This window comes from Prunus avium, chromosome 8 (genome assembly GCF_965620075.1).
Source record: "Prunus avium chromosome 8, drPruAviu1.hap1.1, whole genome shotgun sequence".
In the NCBI taxonomy this organism is placed as follows: Eukaryota; Viridiplantae; Streptophyta; class Magnoliopsida; order Rosales; family Rosaceae; genus Prunus; species Prunus avium.
In genome coordinates this window covers 24,922,965-24,941,682 of record NC_142291.1, presented here as the reverse complement: position 1 = coordinate 24,941,682, position 18,718 = coordinate 24,922,965, and the positions used below count along the sequence as shown (strand labels likewise).

The 18,718-nt window shown below is 35.5% G+C and overlaps 1 protein-coding gene across 1 annotated transcript; it reads right to left on the bottom strand.

Annotated features, from left to right (window-relative positions):
- Positions 1–4,400: 4,400 nt before the first annotated feature.
- LOC110768443 (uncharacterized) lies at positions 4,401–7,054 on the bottom strand. The gene is made up of 5 exons (XM_021972173.2): positions 6,898–7,054; positions 5,987–6,049; positions 5,788–5,868; positions 5,520–5,698; positions 4,401–4,747 (listed from the first exon to the last, which is right to left on the bottom strand). The coding sequence occupies exons 1-5, from the start codon at positions 6,914–6,916 to the stop codon at positions 4,646–4,648; spliced, it is 444 nt and encodes a 147-aa protein (XP_021827865.1). The 5' UTR covers positions 6,917–7,054; the 3' UTR covers positions 4,401–4,645.
- Between the last annotated feature and the right edge of the window lie 11,664 nt (positions 7,055–18,718).

The window sequence follows — 18,718 nt, the reverse complement described above, 5'->3', positions numbered from 1 at the left end:
TTTCTCCCACCTAAGGATGTAAGAAACACTTGTGTTATTTCATGCTTGTACTCTTATTTTGATATTTTGTACGACATCCTTAAAGGTAACCAAATGGGGAGATAAGGTTGTTCTAGAAGAACGCCATGCAAAAGACCATTCCAGAAGAATGACTTGCATTATAGATCATTCCAAAGGAATGACTTATATTATGACCATTCCAAAAGAATGGCTTGTATCATTCTGATATGTATTCATGAATTATAAATGCAAATTTCACAGATTGTAAGTTGGATACATTAATGATACACTGCATTGATTAAAGTCTCATAAGAACAGAACATGGGTATAGCAGTGATCAATATGATGCACGCATGTTGCATAGCAAATGATATGAATTGAAGTCCTGGAAGGACAATCCTTTAACATGTCAATATTAATACGGTGCACACCTAATGCGTAGCAAATTATATGGTTTAAAGTCCCAAAAGGACAATTAATTGACATGTATGTATTAATCTATGTCATACCTGTAGCATGACAGATATATGGGTTCTAAATGTTCTAACTCCCTAAATAGAGACTATCCACGCCCTACTGTAAAATAACGCTCCATTGGAGGTTATGATCCACATTCTCACATAATTCATCCTATAAGAGATGTTTGTTTGGAAAGAGATAATAAAAGCCCCCTGAAGTGGCTTTGGTACCCGAAAGCAAAGAAATGCTTACAATTGATGCATGCGCTTGCACATGAGAATGGTGGGATCACGAATTGATAAATGACAATTTTTGGTTTTGGAGTAGCTACTCAAATCATCAAAGGGTTGTGTTGATTGGAACCACGTTCTATCATTAAATGTTGACAATATCATTGGCCAAAAATGGAAAGAGGCAACTCCATTACATATGAGAATGAACGTGAAAGAACAAACCCATAGTACGAACCCCAAAGGATATTAATCTTGAAAATTTTACTTAGGTGTTCGGAATAAAGAGAAATATACTCACTTTATATGACACAATGTTTCTGATAGAAACAAGGAATGTTGGGGTTCTCCAGACTTACGGATGCAATCATGCCTTTTTATTGCACATCTATGGAGACCAACATGTTATCTTTAAGGGTTATTAAATGCACGGAGCATATCGCCAAAAGCGATTCCCTAAAGATGTACAAGCATAACAAATAACTTGATATAAAGCTATACAACGTGTCATGAAGTGTAATCCTTCAAAGAAATTGCATGAAGCAAGTCTTTGAAGGACATGTGCCTGAAACACAAATTTGGTACTCAATACTAATATGTATAAATTGCCTCAGTGAGTACATTAATTATGATATGGTTGCAACACATTACAACTCCTGAAGAGTTGATAATTGATTAAAACTCCAGAAGAGTTAATACTTGGTTAAAACTCTTGAAGAGTTAAAGAAATATTTGTCTCGGCTTGAAGATCGAGCATTATGCCAACGAGATTCTTGCTTATACTAAGAAGGTATTGAAGCATTTTTATGTGGATTATCCGTTGGGCACTTAAATGATTTTCTGAAAGTATACTGGACCAGACATTGTATTTTCCAAATAAAGCTCAGCTCCATCACCATTACTTTGGGGTGATGAGAGGCATATTTGATGCTATCTCCGCATAACACCATATATTGGCATATTGTTTTCAAGTGAACTCACAAATAGCCCAGGTTTTGTTGGACACGCGGACTCTGGAAATTACTATGATTTACATAGACATCACTTACTAGAAGTATATTCACTTACCCAACTAAGTAGTTTTTGATGGCTACATCCTCCACTCACTCCGAAAGATTTTTCCTCCAGAAAGTTAAGTCATGAAGATTTCAGGGGGGATATTTATCAGGGGGAACATGCAGAAGTATGCTACACTGATTGATATACTCTTCTTCCCTCCATCAACTCTCTATCTCACTGGGTTCTTCTCTCACAAAATTTAATGAGACGACCTGTTAGTTACTTATGGTCTCCAAGGGGGAGTGTTGTAAAGATAATGGGCAGAGCCCACATATTCGATTCCTTGTCAGCCACATCTTGGAGGGTTATCACCACATGCACGGGCATCATTTCTTTAGCCTACAAATAAGGCATTATTTCGCCTTTGCAGACACACCCAACTGGGAGAAGAAAGAGAGTTAGGCAGAGAGGGAGGAAAGAAAGGGAGAGTGAGAGGAGAGGAAAAGAGAGCAGAGAGAAATTCTCCAAGAGAGAAAAATCAGTGAGCCACATATGTTGTAAATACTAAAGTTGTAGCCCTATTATTTTGCATAGTGGAAAAGTTACTGCTGCTGCCCTCCAAGGACGTAGGCATGGCCGAATCTCGTTAAATGTTGTGTCTCATTCACTTTACGTGCAGCTCAATATTCTAGCGTATCCTGTTTATTTTATAATACACAATACTTTGTTGACTATTTTTGTTAATAATAATTTGGGGTTCTTAGATCTAAGTACAAAACGATTAGCTATCATTGGGTCTAGTCCTCGTGTTTTAGGTTTTAGATGTAGGTCCTTTGACATTTATTACTTTTTTGTTGTGTCGATTTTACCCTTTAAGGTAAATAAGGAAAACACATTGAAAATCTAAATTTAATGCATTATTTCCTTGAAATTGAATTCCAAATTTTGAATTTTGAATTTTTTTTTCCTTTATAATATTCCTAATATATAGATAAAATACAATTTAATCAATAAAAAGTAAAGACTCACATATTATACCAATCGATCAGACAAGCACCCACATTAAATTATGTACCTGACATACAGGCAAATAATGTTAATACATACATGTATATATGTACCTACCTTACAGGTAAGTGTTTTTTTTCTTGAATTTTCTTAAGCAGTTTTTTCTGGAAGTTCATATTTATATACATACGTACATGTCTTCCATGTAATAGTGGTTTTTTTTTTTTTTTCCAAAGAAATTTTGTATGAATTTTTATCTCAGTTGAGTTTAAAGATCCATACTAAGATATTATATGAGTTCAATTAGCTGGGCTAGAGGTAATTTATGGGTTTAATTACCTGCATACTGCATATGAGGTGTATGCATAGGTACCTTACCTATTGTTAAGGTATGAAGTTTTAATGAACTCTTATTACAAATTTTGATGTCGGTATACCTTGGGAAAATTTCAAAATTCAATAAATAGATTTGCAATTAAATTCAAATCAAATATGATAATTAATATCCTACAAATCAATAACTTACCAATTTTAGGAATTCATAATTTACCTTATTTATGTTTTAGGTGCATAATTGGAACAAAAAATAAAAAATAAAAAAAAGTAAATATCAATAAATTGAAATAGGCATGTAATCTTATGTGGCGCAAAAGTCAAAGGACTTGGATCAACAACAATTTCTGCGTGGATTGCACCCAAAATCTCTCCTCATAATTGGACTTAGCCAAATTTTCTATAATAATTTTCACATACAGCTATGGCACCGGTTGCCGAAGGGAAGGGATGCGAGAGGAGGAGCATCCGAGCATGACACGGACGGGAGTTTGTACTCATAACTCCAGCTGGGACAAAAAATGCAGGGAATGGGAGGAAGCAGTGAGCCGCGCTTGCTAGTATCAGCTCACTGGGCGTGCATGCTTCTGTTACTTTTGTTAAACAGCTTTTAGTATTATTCCTACGTCTGAAACAAATCCATGTTTGTTATAAATAATCAGGTACTAGCTGTTTGTGGTTGTATTGTATGCTTCTATCTTATTCAACCTAGAAATATTTTATAGCCAGTAGGGTATAACTCAGTCAGTTGAGCTCTTTACCTCAAGCTCTGTGTATAGAGGTAGCTCAGTCGGTTGAGGGGTATAACTCAGTCAGTTGAGCTCTTTACCTCAAGCTCTGTGTATAGAGGTAGCTCAGTCGGTTGAGCTCTTTGCCTCAAGCCCTGTGGGTAAAGGTTTGAAAGCACTCACGAATGCTACTAAACAAAAAGTCAAAGCGGAAGAGTATTTGTGTCCAAAAATGGAGTTCGTATAGACACTTTTAGTGGCCAATAATATATTAAAGGGTACCCCTTTAATATAATTAGGTTGGCCAAGTTATTCTCGCAGTGATGAGCGATAATGTTCCTGTTGCTCAGTTGCCAAAAGGACATCACGAACTGTGTTTTGGTCAGTTTTCCAGAGACCAGAAAACACGCAAACAAAAGAAATATACAGTTTATTTCGTGCAAATTTTTAGTAACTATCCAAATTTCCAAATCCTAACCCACCGCCGTAGGATTTTAGACCATGAGGGTGATACACAGTTAATCCAAAAGGCCAGAAGACGCGAAAAGTCGGGAGATAAAACTTGGAAGATAGCAAATTTCAGCAGAGGATATCTAGCACAAAACACCACAAACGAGAGGGTTTCTATTAAATCATAACCACATTAGCCATCATAACTCCAAAATATCATTATTTTCAAACAGATTGTAACGGGCATGGATACTTCAAACAAGTACCAAGTTCGATCAACTACTTAATGCAGCATGTTCTACCATGCACATAAAAGATTCATATAAATCCTTCCCCACAATACACCACTAATTCACCATCATGACAGGCACAGGGTAGAAGAATAAACTGCGCAAAGTATAACATTTTCAAATCATTGAATGGAAAAATAGGTAGTGCTTAGGCACTCAACATGCCGGAGGCAGTGTTCTTCTTGCACTCGGATAGCATATCCATGTAGAACTGGCACTTGCTGATATCACTTCCAAAGTGGTTGACACACTACAATGAAAACACAAACAAAAGTTAGATCTGAAACCAACCCCTCATTTCAGTTTAACATTTTCTGAGCCAAATTCATTACAAAAATGTTTTCAAAAACAATCGGGTTTCATGATAAAATAACACAAAAATGAAACCCCTTGTGCAAAAATAATTCATTTTTCCATTAGTTAGAAGTGAAAACCCATTGCATGAAAACAAACACCATTACACAATTATCCAAACCTTGACCTCGCCAAAGCCAAAAAGGATTAATGTCTTTAAACATGCAAGAAGATTTAGTGTTGTTCTATCTTCTGAAAAAGAATTACATTGCTTCTCCTTTTGAAGTATTTCACCATACAACCCAAAAGGATATCCATGCCAAAAGTTAGAGCACTGTTCTTAAAAGCACTTGAACGGAGGAAAACAGTATATTTGGAATAGAAATTCTATTGGGGATGCTGTGCTTATTTATGCAAAGACATATCAACAAATACAAAACAATTATGGTCACAATTACAAAATAATTACAGAACATCTTCAAAATGGGTACAAACAATTTCAAACAAGTCATAAAGTTTGAAAAGTTTGAAAACAATTTCTAACCATACCACGAAAAACATGCTTCATAACATAACAAGAAAACAAAAATTCAAACACATAGAAGGTGATATTGTCTACTAACCCCTACTCACTCCCCATAAACTGAACAAAGAAAGATTCAAACACTTTACTTGCATCACTAAATTTTCAGGAAAAGATAAGGAAAAGGGTGTAGAGTTTTGCATACATCTTGGAAGGCCTTGGAGTGATTATTGCAGGCATCAGAGCCACTCATGCTGCTAGAAATGGGTGCTGGAGCACCAGCAGCAGCTTCAGAGACTACAGTTTCATGTTGAATGGTGCGAGGACCCATCACAGCATCAACGGCCCTGTGTGCCACAGCACTTCCAGTCCCAAAACCAATACCTGCAGCAGAAGGGGAAAATCAGATATCCTACACGGAATTGAATGATTGCACATGCACCACTACAAGCAACCAGATGAATTTCATCTACCTTGAACTATGGTTGATCCAAGTCCTGAGAGCATTCCACCACCTCCACCCTGAACTGGAGCCGGAGGAGGAGCTTGTTTGACTGATCACATCAAGAAAATAACATAATTAGAGGTGAGAGGGGCAATATGGCATAAGCTAATAAAAACAAATCTTATTACAATAAAATCCATTTCAACTATAACGTTTCAAATAAGCACCTGTCTGAGGAGGGTTGCGTGCTGGTGCATGACGAGGAGCTGGAGCTGGACGGGCAGAACGACCTACAATGGTGTTTGTAGCACATTAAAACTGTCTCTTTACAAGCAAACAGTTAAGAATGAATATAGGCTCGATTGCCGATATGGTAACGTACAAGTCTCTAAATTTCATTAGCAAATCTAATAAACTTATGTTTAGCTACTTCTCACAACTTCACAAGGATATTTCCTTACAATAAGCGCTGGGCAGAGCACACTGCAGAAAACATCCAACAAGTACTCATTCCACAAAATGTGGAACATTCCCTAAACATAGATCATGCGTATCTACATATATATATATATATATATATATATATATATATATATATATATATATATATATATATATATATATATGTTGACGTGTTTGTGCGTGTGGGTGGGCGTATGAACAACATAAGTATTTTCAAGCCAATTTTTTTTGACCGCTCAAATAATCAATTTAACACAGAAAGAAAAAAATGACAACAGATTTTATCAATTGCCAAAACAAAATTAAAAAAATGAGCCGGATAAATGCAACAACAACCCCTTTCCTTTTTTTTTGGTAAAAACAACCCCTTTCCTTTCATAATAAAGGAAAATCTGTAAAAACAAATTTGTTAAAAAAAATATAGACAAACCCTAGAACCTCCCATTCCCTTGGAAATTAGAAACCCAGAACCCTAACAACATGCATACATTTATCTACAAGAAAGAGACCTAATTTTCATGTGCTTCATTTCCGTTCATTAGACTTAGTTTTTCAGCAAAACTAAAACCCTAGAAGTCAACAAAAAATAAAATAAAAACTGAAATAATATCTCAACGGCGGATCTACGGCATAAGAAACAGAGACAGATCTGAACGAAATAATGGAGAGCACAAACCTCCTGATCGGCGAGCCATGGCAGAAAATTAGGGCTTTGAGTCGGCGAAAACTAGAAAGATTTAACAATTCGACGAATAGTCTGGAAGCTATCTGGGATTGAAAAGGCCGCTAGTTTTATAGGCAAAAGAACGGAAATCCAGTGCGCCCAGAATTTGTAAGCTCGGAAACGTGGCAGCTTTTTACTGGATAGAATTGCAGGTCTTGCTTCGTTATATGACTTTCACACCGCTAACTTGTATTAACCGGTTAGGAGATCCTGGCCGTGGTAGCAAGATAAGGTCAAAAACCAAAAAAGATCGGAATTGTCTTAGGAGGGACTGAAAATTTTAGGGGCATAATGGTAAGTTCATAGCAACCCACGGCATTTTTTCTCTCCTTGTTCATGCTATATGCGTGTGCCGCAAGATGAGTCAGGTTTTTTTTATAAAAAAATTAAAAAAGAAATCAGAGAAAATATGAATTAGAAACTGTCAACGTGGTTCCATGTAGGCCAATAAAATACCCAAACAGAATGCCCTGAGCCCAAACTGGTTTAAGTTTTTGGAATATGGGTCGGTCTGGTCCCAAGTCATGGGCAGACTGGGCTTCAGATTTTTTAGCTCATCCCAACCCAAGTTTGGCCTAACCTCTCGCCTCCACTTGACTCTCTGGCCAACTATTCAAATAAATTAGCCTCTAGGAACAGTGGTAGATCCATGAATTTCTCAAATTTAAATGGTATTCTTATCATCTATGATTCATGGAAGAAACAACATTGCAAGCTATAATTGTCCACGAAACTTTTTATATTTTGAAAATGACACTCTACAAAACCCTATAATAACTTTTGTATATGTTTGAGAATCACAAAACATATCCTCTTTTTTCATGTTATCCCAAATTAGCCTAATATCAACCCTTTTCCTTAGATCTTGCTATTGATATGATTACGAGTATATTTGGGAGTGCTTCTAAAATGGCTAAAAGCGCTTTCTGACAACTAAAAAGGCTTCTGATAGTGTTTGGCAGAAAAATTTAGAAGCGTTTTTGGGTCATAGAAGCGCGTTCTAGAGAAGCACAGAAACACTTGAATTTTTTTTATGAAAATTCAAGATTTTTATAATAAAAGTGCTTTTGTTAGAAGCACTTATGAGTAGAAGTATTTCCTAGAGAAGCAGTCCCAAATGAACCCTAAGTCTTTATATAAAATAAACATTAGGCTTCTATGAATCTTGCTTTCAAATGACATTTAATACCTACAAATTCCTTGAATTGCTTGCAAGCGGAAAAAAAAAATAGAGTTACCACAAAGTAACCACATGAAACAAAAATAAAAATCTAATAGATAATTTAAACAAAAATCAAGATGTTGGCCAATTAGAAGGAAATGCATTCTCCCTAATGGACTATATCCAATTTTTCTATGGACATGTTCATGCATGTTGTGAGGTGTCAGGATTTTTCTTGAGGATTTGTCCATTATAAGTTATGTGGAAAATTAATTGTTGATGGTATAAGTTTCATAGTCAATATCAAAGATTTTAATCCATAACCAATGAAAGAACAAATTTATAAAATCAACTCGATATATCTTAGTTCGAGTATATTTTCTTAAAGTGTTACTCAAATATTTACCAATTTTATGGAGTAAAAGTAAAAGTTATAAGCTTTAAATTCATATAAAGATCATCAAAATTCATTTAGAAATGAATGAGATATGAGCATTTAAAGTTATGAACAATTTTAAAAATATATGATGATATTTTCAAGGTCTTGAGTCATCACCTTGAAAATTCAAAAAAAATTTGTCTAAAATATTGTTTTTGCACGTCAAACAATTGATCTTCTGATTTCTAGCGGATTCCCTACAAAGCATCGTATATTTATGATTATCTTATTAATGCTTATGTGTGCTAGTCTCATATTGGTGTCAATCATGTTTATACTACTGATTTGGTTGGTGATACCTGAAGGGATTCGGAATGCAGCTCTTTTTTCCATCCCCACATAGCTGAAGATCGGGTTTGGTATGATTCTAGTGATCTTTGCCCTTCATGTTATTCGAGTGACAATTTGGTGTGTGAAAAAGGTTAAGGGCTGCATGACCAAGTATTTACACCACGAGAACATCAATGCAGGTAGGCCTTGTCAATGGGGCGAGCTGGGCTAGCCCGACCCAAATTGAATATGCTTGGGCAGAGCTGGGTTGGGCTTTAAGGAGGAGAGAGAAAATAATGAGCTGAGCCTAAGAAAGCCTATCGGGCTGAGCAGGCCGAAATGGACCTTCTTTTTTTTTTCTATGTTTTGCTGTGTTTCTATGTTTCCCTTTTTTTCATAGTTTTATTTTTTATTTTTACATTTGTATATATTTATAACTTCCAAAGTTTTCTTTGTTCATAACTTCATAGTTTTTTTTTCCATACATATGAAGATATAATTATACAATCGCCATATTAACAAAATCATATTTTACCCCCTACTTCATTTTTATTAGTTCTTATAATGATAATAGATAATAATTTTCTCCATCTTTTTTTAATATTTATTTATACATATGTTGGCTAGCGGACTGGGCTTTTATGGTTGGGTCGGGCCGAGCTTTCTTGGGCTCAAAAGAGCCGGGCTTTAGACACCCAAGCCTAGCCCACTTAACAACAAGCCGGGCCAAGCTTTTTTTCGATGGGCCAAGCAAGACCCCTTCAGCCCAAAGACTCACAGGCCTAATGATGACCCCTAAATGCAAGTGCCAATGAAGATGACAATAAAGGTGCCAATAAAGGTAGCAATGAAAGTGGCAATGAAAGTGGCAATGGCACCCAATGAAGATGGCAATGAAGGTGCCAATGAAGATGGCAATGAAGGTGGCAATGAAGGTAGCAATGAAGGTGGCAATGGCACCCAATGAAGGTGCCAATGGCACCCATTGAAGGTGCCAATGGCACCCATTGAAGGTGCCAACGAAGGTGGCTAAGAAGAGAATCAACATTTGGATGTATAAGAGGAAGATATAACTAGTTTCTACAAATGGTTACTCCTTTGACTTGTAATTCATGTAGTGCAGAATTTGATTTATAATTCACCGAGTGACTAGTTCACTACAAAATTAAAGTTCTCTGCTCTATTTCCTATTGTTTCTTGTTCGGAGAAAGTAAACTTAATGCGTATTGCAACTTAATTGTAATCACATGTATAATCCTTTCATGTCTCTATGTATGTATTTATCAAGCAACAATTAAGCTAGATGATTGATGCATTTAGTAAAGATGTTCTATCTTATATTGACTGCAGGGCCATCCCTGAGATTTTGAGGGCCCTGTGCTAAACTTAAATTGTGGCCTCACATAATCTAATACAAAAATACTTATAGCTAAAAGTCATCATCAATAAACATGTAATGACAAAAACATACCTTACTATCCAAAAATCATTCACATTGTATTTGTTATCTTTATTTGAAGAATTAAAACTATTACAAGAGTTTTTCCCCAAAAGAAAAAAAAACACAACTATTACAAGAGTTTTTCCCCAAAAGAAAAAAAAACACAACTAGTATTGTAGAATGAATTCAATGAGACTTGAACATGGGCCCTTCTATTAATGGATGCGCTACAAAGCTAGCTCCGCCACACACACTTTTCTAATAATATGTAGCACGCTAAAGTATATATACCATATCTATAATATTAATATATATAATATAAAGAAATTTTTTTTGGGGCCCTATGCGGTGGCGCCACTTGCACCATCCCAGGGCCGCTCCTAGTTGAATGTTAAGGATAAATATATGTATCTCATAATTTATCTAATGGATTTTTCAGCTATGCCATTGCAATTCAATTCCAGCAGCAAGTAGCTCATACAAATGCTAGTGTAAGTACTCAAAGATGCTGAGTTGCTAAGATGGTCCAGTCTAAATATTCATTGAGAAAATCTTTTTAAGTGGAGTGGTGAAATAAGGGTGTAAGAACTTAGATTGAGTCGACTTTTGTTTTCTTGGCGCCCTCGGCCCCCCTCATTGGTTAACCATAACAAAAGGGAAAACATGTGTGCACAAGAGAGGAAGATTTGAGGTGGAAACATTAAAATATTCATTGATTTAGAGTCCTAATCCATGTATGGTAGCTTTTTAAAAAAATATTTTTGTAAGACTATTTAAGCTTTTGTTTTCTCCTTGTTCATGCTTTTGCCTACATGCATGTGCCGCAAGATGAGCCAGGTTTTTTTTATAAAAAAATTAAAAAAGAAATAAGAGAAAATATGAATTAGAAACTGTCAACGTGGTTCCATGTAGGCCAATAAAATACCCAAACAAAATGCCTTGAGCCCAAACTGGTTTAATGTTCGGTTCATTTTTATACATAATTTTTCATGTTATTCACCCACTATTTTGAGTTAGTTCTTGACATTTTATAGCTTTTTACTTCCTTTTTGTGTTTTCTTAGATTTTACCTTGGTTGGAATGAAAATGAGCTAAAAGTGCATTATTAGTTATAAATTCTGTTTTTGTTCATTTTCGTAGGTGAACTTCTTTGCCTGGGATCAACATGCTCTGGTGCTCGGATGAGGTCATGATCTTCATGAGATTTGTTCCAATGGATGTTAACTACAACATATCCAAATTTGAGCTCCATTGGACAAGTATTGCCTATCCAACCAATCCAGCATGTTACCACAGCTCTGGAAATCCGGATTTGGCCAGCTTTTACCTCCTTTGTGTCATCTTAATTTCTTGTTACCATAACTCTTGGTAACAAGGAATTACCTTTGTAAAAGATATATTTTCTGAAGTATTTGGCATCTTTGTGAGTCAATGCTTCATAATGGCAAGGGGACAATGGGCAAAAGCTTTAGAGAAAGAATGAGTTTTATATTAAAAGTGTGAGTAGGAAAAGATGGGAAAAGGAGCAAAAGCAATTGGCAATCAGATATGGAGGGAGCCTTTGAACGTGGAAAGCAATTCAATTCTGAATTCTACAGATTGAGAGCAGATTTTGGAGAGTTTGGAGCTTGGAGAAAGCCAAGGTGCAGCCAAGAAAAGTGGAGAAGAAGACTTCCACCATTGATGATCTTGAAGCTTTCATCATTTTCTGAAAATCTGTAAACTCTTTCTAATTTCATTTTGAGTTTGTATTTGAAATAAGTATGAGCAACTAAACTCTATAGCTAGGGCTTAGGTTGAAGCCCTAAACATGATTACCTTATTGTTTTGATACTTGAGTGTATGAATTTCTAGATATTGTTGATGAATTCCAATTCACCAAATTAATCTATCCTTGATGTGTGTTTTTCCTTGGTTGGCCATCTTTGAAAGCATGCTTCTTGAGATTGTTGGGATTATGTGTATCTTCATGTTATCCTAAGCAATAAATGGATGAAGTAAGAATCATCCATGTGAATTGATTTCTTGAATACCTAATGTAAACATCATGCTATTAGGATTCTTGTGATGTTCATATTCTCTTTGAACTTAATGGGTTCTCCTTGTAATTGAATCAAAGTACGAACCATACCTAGGTTCGGTTATGGGGAGGGCACAAGTATTGTAGCACGAACCATGCACTTTACGTATATTAGAGAGAATCAATGCGTCTTGAGCCACGACCCATGGCCTTGATTGCGAACATTTTCATCAACACGTTTAGAGTTCATCACTTGAGTATTCATGAACTTGGGTAGAATTGTTTAGGGTGGATTCCGAAACCCTAGTGTTTGTTACTTTTTAATTCCACTCTTTGATATTTCATCTCTGCCTTTCTCATTTAAATTCAAAGTCCATTTACTTTCATGCAATAGAAATAGGTCACTTGAAACAAATCAAAACCCCCCCCAATGTGTGTGTGAGTTGTGTGTTTGATACGTGGTGTGTCTTTGATACTGAATTTTATTTGTTTCCGTAATTGTTTTGGACTTTTGGTCCGCGTTGTGTTCTTGCATTTTCTGTTCTGAATCCAACCGTATAAAGAACGTGAATTTTCGACGTACGGTTGGAAAGTTATAGGCAAAACACTGGACAGAGGTCGAAACTGAAAAACAGAGAAACGAATCTGCCCAAAAACGACCGGTCGTTACTGTTCACGACCGGTCGCTCATCACACGTTTATTGAAATTTCGACTCTGCCGAAAAACGACCGGTCGTCACTGTTCACGCAACCGGTCGTCACTGTTCACGGCACTGTTCATGTCACTGTTCATGTCACTGTTCACGGCACTGTTCACAGGTGATAAACAGGTGATAAAATGGCGATAGAAAGTGCTGTTTGTGTTTTTCTCTAGTTTTCTTGTGTTGTTCCATTTCTTTTACACTTCTTTACTCATTTCTAGTTTCCCTCTTTCATTTGTGCATTTGTGGTGTGTTAAATAAGTGTTCTTTATGTACTCAAATTAGAACTTATAGGAAGCCGACAAGTTCTTCGTGGGATCGACCCCGTACTTACATAATCTATACTTCGATAGATTCGTGCACTTGCGGGTATTTTTAATTGGTTGTTTGCACATTAATTTGTGTCCTCTTAGGAATGCAACATTTAAGTTTCTAGAATATGGGTCGTTCTGGTCCCAAGTCATGGGCAAACTGAGCTTCAGATTTTTTAGCTCATCCCAGCCCAAGTTTGGCCCGACCTCAGTCTCGCCTCCACTCGACTCTTTGGCCAACTATTCAAATAAATTAGCCTCTAGGAACAGTGGTAGATCCATGAATTTTTCTTCGGATGGTCACATGTAAAAGTTCTCAAATATATTTTAGACAAAACATATCCTTCAAATTAAATGGTATTCTTATCATCTATGATTCATGGAAGAAACAACATTGCAAGCTATAATTGTCACGAAACTTTTTATATTTTGAAAACGACACTCTGCAAACCCTAATAACTTTTCTATATGTTTGAGAATATGTTTGAGAATCACAAAACATATCCTCTTTTTTCATGTTATCCCTAATTAGTATAACATCAACCCTTTTCCTTAGATCTTGCTATTGAAATGATTACGGGTATATTTGGGAGTGCTTCTAGAATGGCTAAAAGCGCTTTCTGACAACTAAAAGGGCTTCTGTTAGTATTTGGCAGAAAAATTTAGAAGCGTTTTTGGGTCATAGAAGCATGTTCTAGATAAGTACAAAAGCACTTAAATTTTTAATGAAAATTCAAGATTTTTATAATAAAAGTGCTTTTGTTAGAAGCACTTATGAGTAGAAGTACTTCCTAGAGAAGCAGTCCCAAACGAACCCTAAGTCTTTATATAAAATCAACATTAGGCTTCTATGAATCTTGCTTTCAAATGACATTTAATACCTACAAATTCCTTGAATTGCTTGCAAGCGGAAAAAAAAAATAGAGTTACCACAAAGTAACCACATGAAACAAAAATAAAAATCTAATAGATAATTTAAACAAAAATCAAGATGTTGGCCAATTAGAAGGAAATGCATTCTCCCTAATGGACTATATCCAATTTTTCTATGGACATGTTCATGCATGTTGTGAGGTGTCAGGATTTTTCTTGAGGATTTGTCCATTATAAGTTATGTGGAAAATTAATTGTTGATGGTATAAGTTTCATAGTCAATATCAAAAATTTTAATCCATAACCAATGAAAGAACAAATTTATAAAATCAACTCGATATATCTTAGTTCGAGTATATTTTCTTAAAGTGTTACTCAAATATTTACCAATTTTATGGAGTAAAAGTAAAAGTTATAAGCTTTAAATTCATATGAAGATCATCAAAATTCATTTAGAAATGAATGAGATATGAGCATTTAAAGTTATGAACAATTTTAAAAATATATGATGATATTTTCAAGGTCTTGAGTCATCACCTTGAAAATTCAAAAAAAAAATTTATCTCAAGTATTGTTTTTGCAAGTCAGACAATTAATCTTCTGATTTGTAGCGGATTTCCTATAAAGCATCGTATATTTATGTTTATCTTATTAATGCTTATGTGTGCTAGTCTCATATTTGTGTGAATCATGTTTATGCTACTAATTTGGTTGGTGATACTCGAAGGGATTTGGAATGCAGCTCTTTTTCCATCCCCACATAGCTGAAGATTTGGTTTGGTATGATTCTGGTGATCTTTGCCTTCCATGTTATTCAAGTGGCAATTTGGTATGTGAAAAAGGTGAAGGGCTACAGGACCAAGTATTTACATCACGAGATCATCAATGCAGGTAGGCCTCGTCAATAGGGCGAGCTGGGCTAGCCTGACCCAAATTTAATGGGCTTGAGCTAAACTGGGCTGGGCTTCAAGGAGGAGAGAGAAAATAATGGGATAAGTTGGACTTTTTCAGAAAATTCAAAGCCCAGGCCTGGCCCATGGGCTGAGCCGAAGAAACCCTATTGGGCTAGGGGGGCCGAAATGGACCTACTTTTTTGTCAAATTTTTTTCTATGTTTCCCTTTTTTTCATAGTGTTTTATTTTTTTATTTTTTTTTATACATTTATCTATATATTTATAACTTCTAAAGTTTTCTTTGTTCATAACTTCATAGTTTTTTTTTTCTCCATACATATGAAGATATAATTATACAACCACTATATTAACAAAATCATGTTTTATCCCCTACTTCATTTTTATTAGTTCTTATAATGATTTTCTCCATCTTTCATTTAGCTTGTTTTTAAAAAAATATTTATTTATATGTATGTCGGCATGCGGACTGGGCTTTTATTTCGAGTCGAGCTTTCTTGGGCTCAAAAGAGCCGGGCTTATGGGCGTGGTCGTGCTTTAGACACCCAAGCCTAGCCCACTCAATAACAGGCCGGGCCAAGCTTTTTCTCGATGGGCCAAGTGGGCCCCTTTGGGTCCACGGACTCGCTGACCTAATGATGACCCCTAAATGCAGGTGCCAATGAAGATGGTAATGAAGGTGCTAATGAAAGTTTCGATGAAGGTGGCAATGAAGGTGGCTCAGAGGAGAATCAACCCTTGGATATATAAGAGGAAGATATAACTAGTTTCTACAGATGGTTACTCCTTTGACTTGTAATTCATGTAGTGCAGAATTTGATATATAATTCACCGAGTGATTAGTTCACTACAAAATTAAAGTTCTCTGCTCTATTTCCTATTGTTTCTTGTTCGGATAAAGTAAACTTAATGCGTATTGCAGCTTAATTGTAATCACATGCATAATCCTTTCATGTCTCCATGTATCTATTTATCAAGAAGCAATTAGGCGAGATGATTGATGCATTTAGTAAAGATGTTCTGTCTTATGTTGACTGCAGGGCCGTCCCTGAGATTTTGAGGGCCCTGTGCTAAACTTAAATTGTGGCCTCACATAATCTAATACAAAAATACTTATAGCTAAAAGTCATCATCAATAAACATGTAATGACAAAAACATACCTTACTATCGAAAAATCATTCACATTGTATTTGTTATCTTTATTTGAAGAATTAAAACTATTACAAGAGTTTTTTCCCCCAAAAGAAAAAAAAAACACAACTAGTATTGTAGAATGACTTCAATGAGATTCGAACATGGGCCCTTCTATTAACGAATGCGCTACAAAGCTAGCTCCGCCACACACACTTTTGTAATAATATGCAGCACGCTAAAGTATATATACCATTTCTATAATATTAATATATATAATATAAAGAAAATGTTTTTGGGGGCTCCCAAAAATTAAGGGCCCTATGCGGTGGCGCCACTTGCACCATCCCAAGCCCGCTCCTGGTTGACTGTTAAGGATAAATATATGTATCTCATAATTTATCTAATGGATTTTTCAGCTATGCCCTTGCAATTCAATTCCAGCAGCAAGTAGTTCATACAAATGCTAGTGTAAGGGCCAGTTTGGCATTGCTGTGCTGTGAAAATAATCGATGTCAGACTTGCTGTGAGAGAAATCAGCTGTGAGAGAAAGCAGTTTGGCGTTTGGTAAACTTTTTGTTAAGAGTGTTGTTGGTACTAATTCCCGCATAATCATTAAACCTAGCGCCTCTTTGAAACTGATTCCTGCATAATCAGAAAATGAAAGCACCTCATTAGCTGTTTTCCCTTATAGCTTTCTCTCACAGCAATTTTTAACAATAAGTGATTTTCTCATAGTTTACCAAACGGGCCGGGCTTCTCAAAATTTTAAAAAAATCACTTATTACCCCAAATAAGCAATGCCAAACTAGCACTAAGTACTCAGAGATGCTGAGTTGCTAAGATGGTCAAGTCTAGATATTCATTGAGAAAATCTTTTTAAGTGGAGTGGTGAAATAAGGGTGTAAGAACTTAGATTGAGTTGACTTTTGTTTTCTTTGCACCATCGGCCCCCCTCATTGGTTAAACATAACAGAAGGGAAAACATGTGTGTACAAGAGAGGGAGATTTGAGGTAGAAATATTAAAATATTCATTGATTTAGAGTCCTAATTCATGTATAGTAGCTTTTTAAATATTTTTGTAAGACTATTTAAGCTTTGCAGTATGTTGGGAATCGAGAAAGTAACAACTTTTTTGGGGGGGGGGGGGGGGTGTTGTATCTTGAACTTATTTTGATTCTCCATGATGTAGTTTGTGCTTATATCTCAAGCTGAACATTATCTTTATATTCCACTATTGTGTTGGATTCAGCTATGCCAAAATTGATTTAGCTGCATCCTCAACTTGTGATACTCGCAAGTGCACGAGCCGTTCGGTACTATAGCATAAGTAAGTGCAAGGTTTATCTCACGAGGATTGATGATAGATTGATTCAATTCGATTCCTTGTACAAAATAGAAATTGGGTGTTTTGATTAGGTAAGGAAAACAGAAACTAAACTTAAACGATGAAAGTAAACATGTAAATAAAAGACAAAAATAACTAACTCAAGCAAATCAGTTAACAAGTTCAATTCAGATTCTCAGATTGATTCTAGCTAAAGTATGATTCAGCCATGGTGTTTGGTCCTAACCTTGTATTCCTAATTCCCTAATTAGATCCTTGTTGTTGAACCTAAATTAAGCATTAGAAATCCATTAAGCATAGAAAAATGTTTTAAACAACAAGCATATCAACTGATAAGCGTAATGAATAAGAACAATAACTAAAATTGAAAGTTGAAAACTAAACAAACTTGAAAACTTAAAATAAAAAATTACATGACAATGAAAAATAAATTACAACTAAGAAAAACATCAAGGAAAATTTAGCAAAAAGGTTTTGTTACAACAATTTAGAACTAAACAGGAGAATTTAGAGAATTTGATGAAGAGAAGGGAGAGGTGTTTGAGAACTTAGAGAATTTGATGAAGAGAAGAGAGACGTGTTTAAGAACTTAGAGAATTTGATGAAGAAAAGGGAGAGGAGCTTTAGAAAGATGTTTGAAAGCTCCCCCCCTTGTGTGTTTGGAGAACTTCACTATTTATAGGCCAAAGGGACGGTGAATCAGGGGAGAAATATGCCAAAACTTGCATAACTTCCTATAGAATATTTTTCCATTGCAGCCAGAATATTTGTAAAGCCCTTCAATGTAAGCAGATTGAGATATATAGATCCTTACCTGTTAGTGAAGTGCTAATTAGTTAAGGTTGAATTCATATGAGATTCATATATTGTATCAGTTGTTTTTCCAGACTCCAGAGATTAAATATAGATCAAGTTTTGTGAAAAATAGCTTTTTCGTTTCTTTCTTTTTCTCCCAGTGCATCCATCACTCTTTACTTCTTAGTATGATCTAATATCTATCTACTCCAAGGCCCATTTCTGGGTTTGAATTCAGGTTTTGTCCTTTCAGTTGCCTAGATTATTATTTTTTAATTTTAAAAATATAAAAGACTGGGTTAGATTCATCCATTATTTTTGGGTAGCTTTATTCATATCTCAAAAGTCAGTGTCTAGTTCTCACGTTTC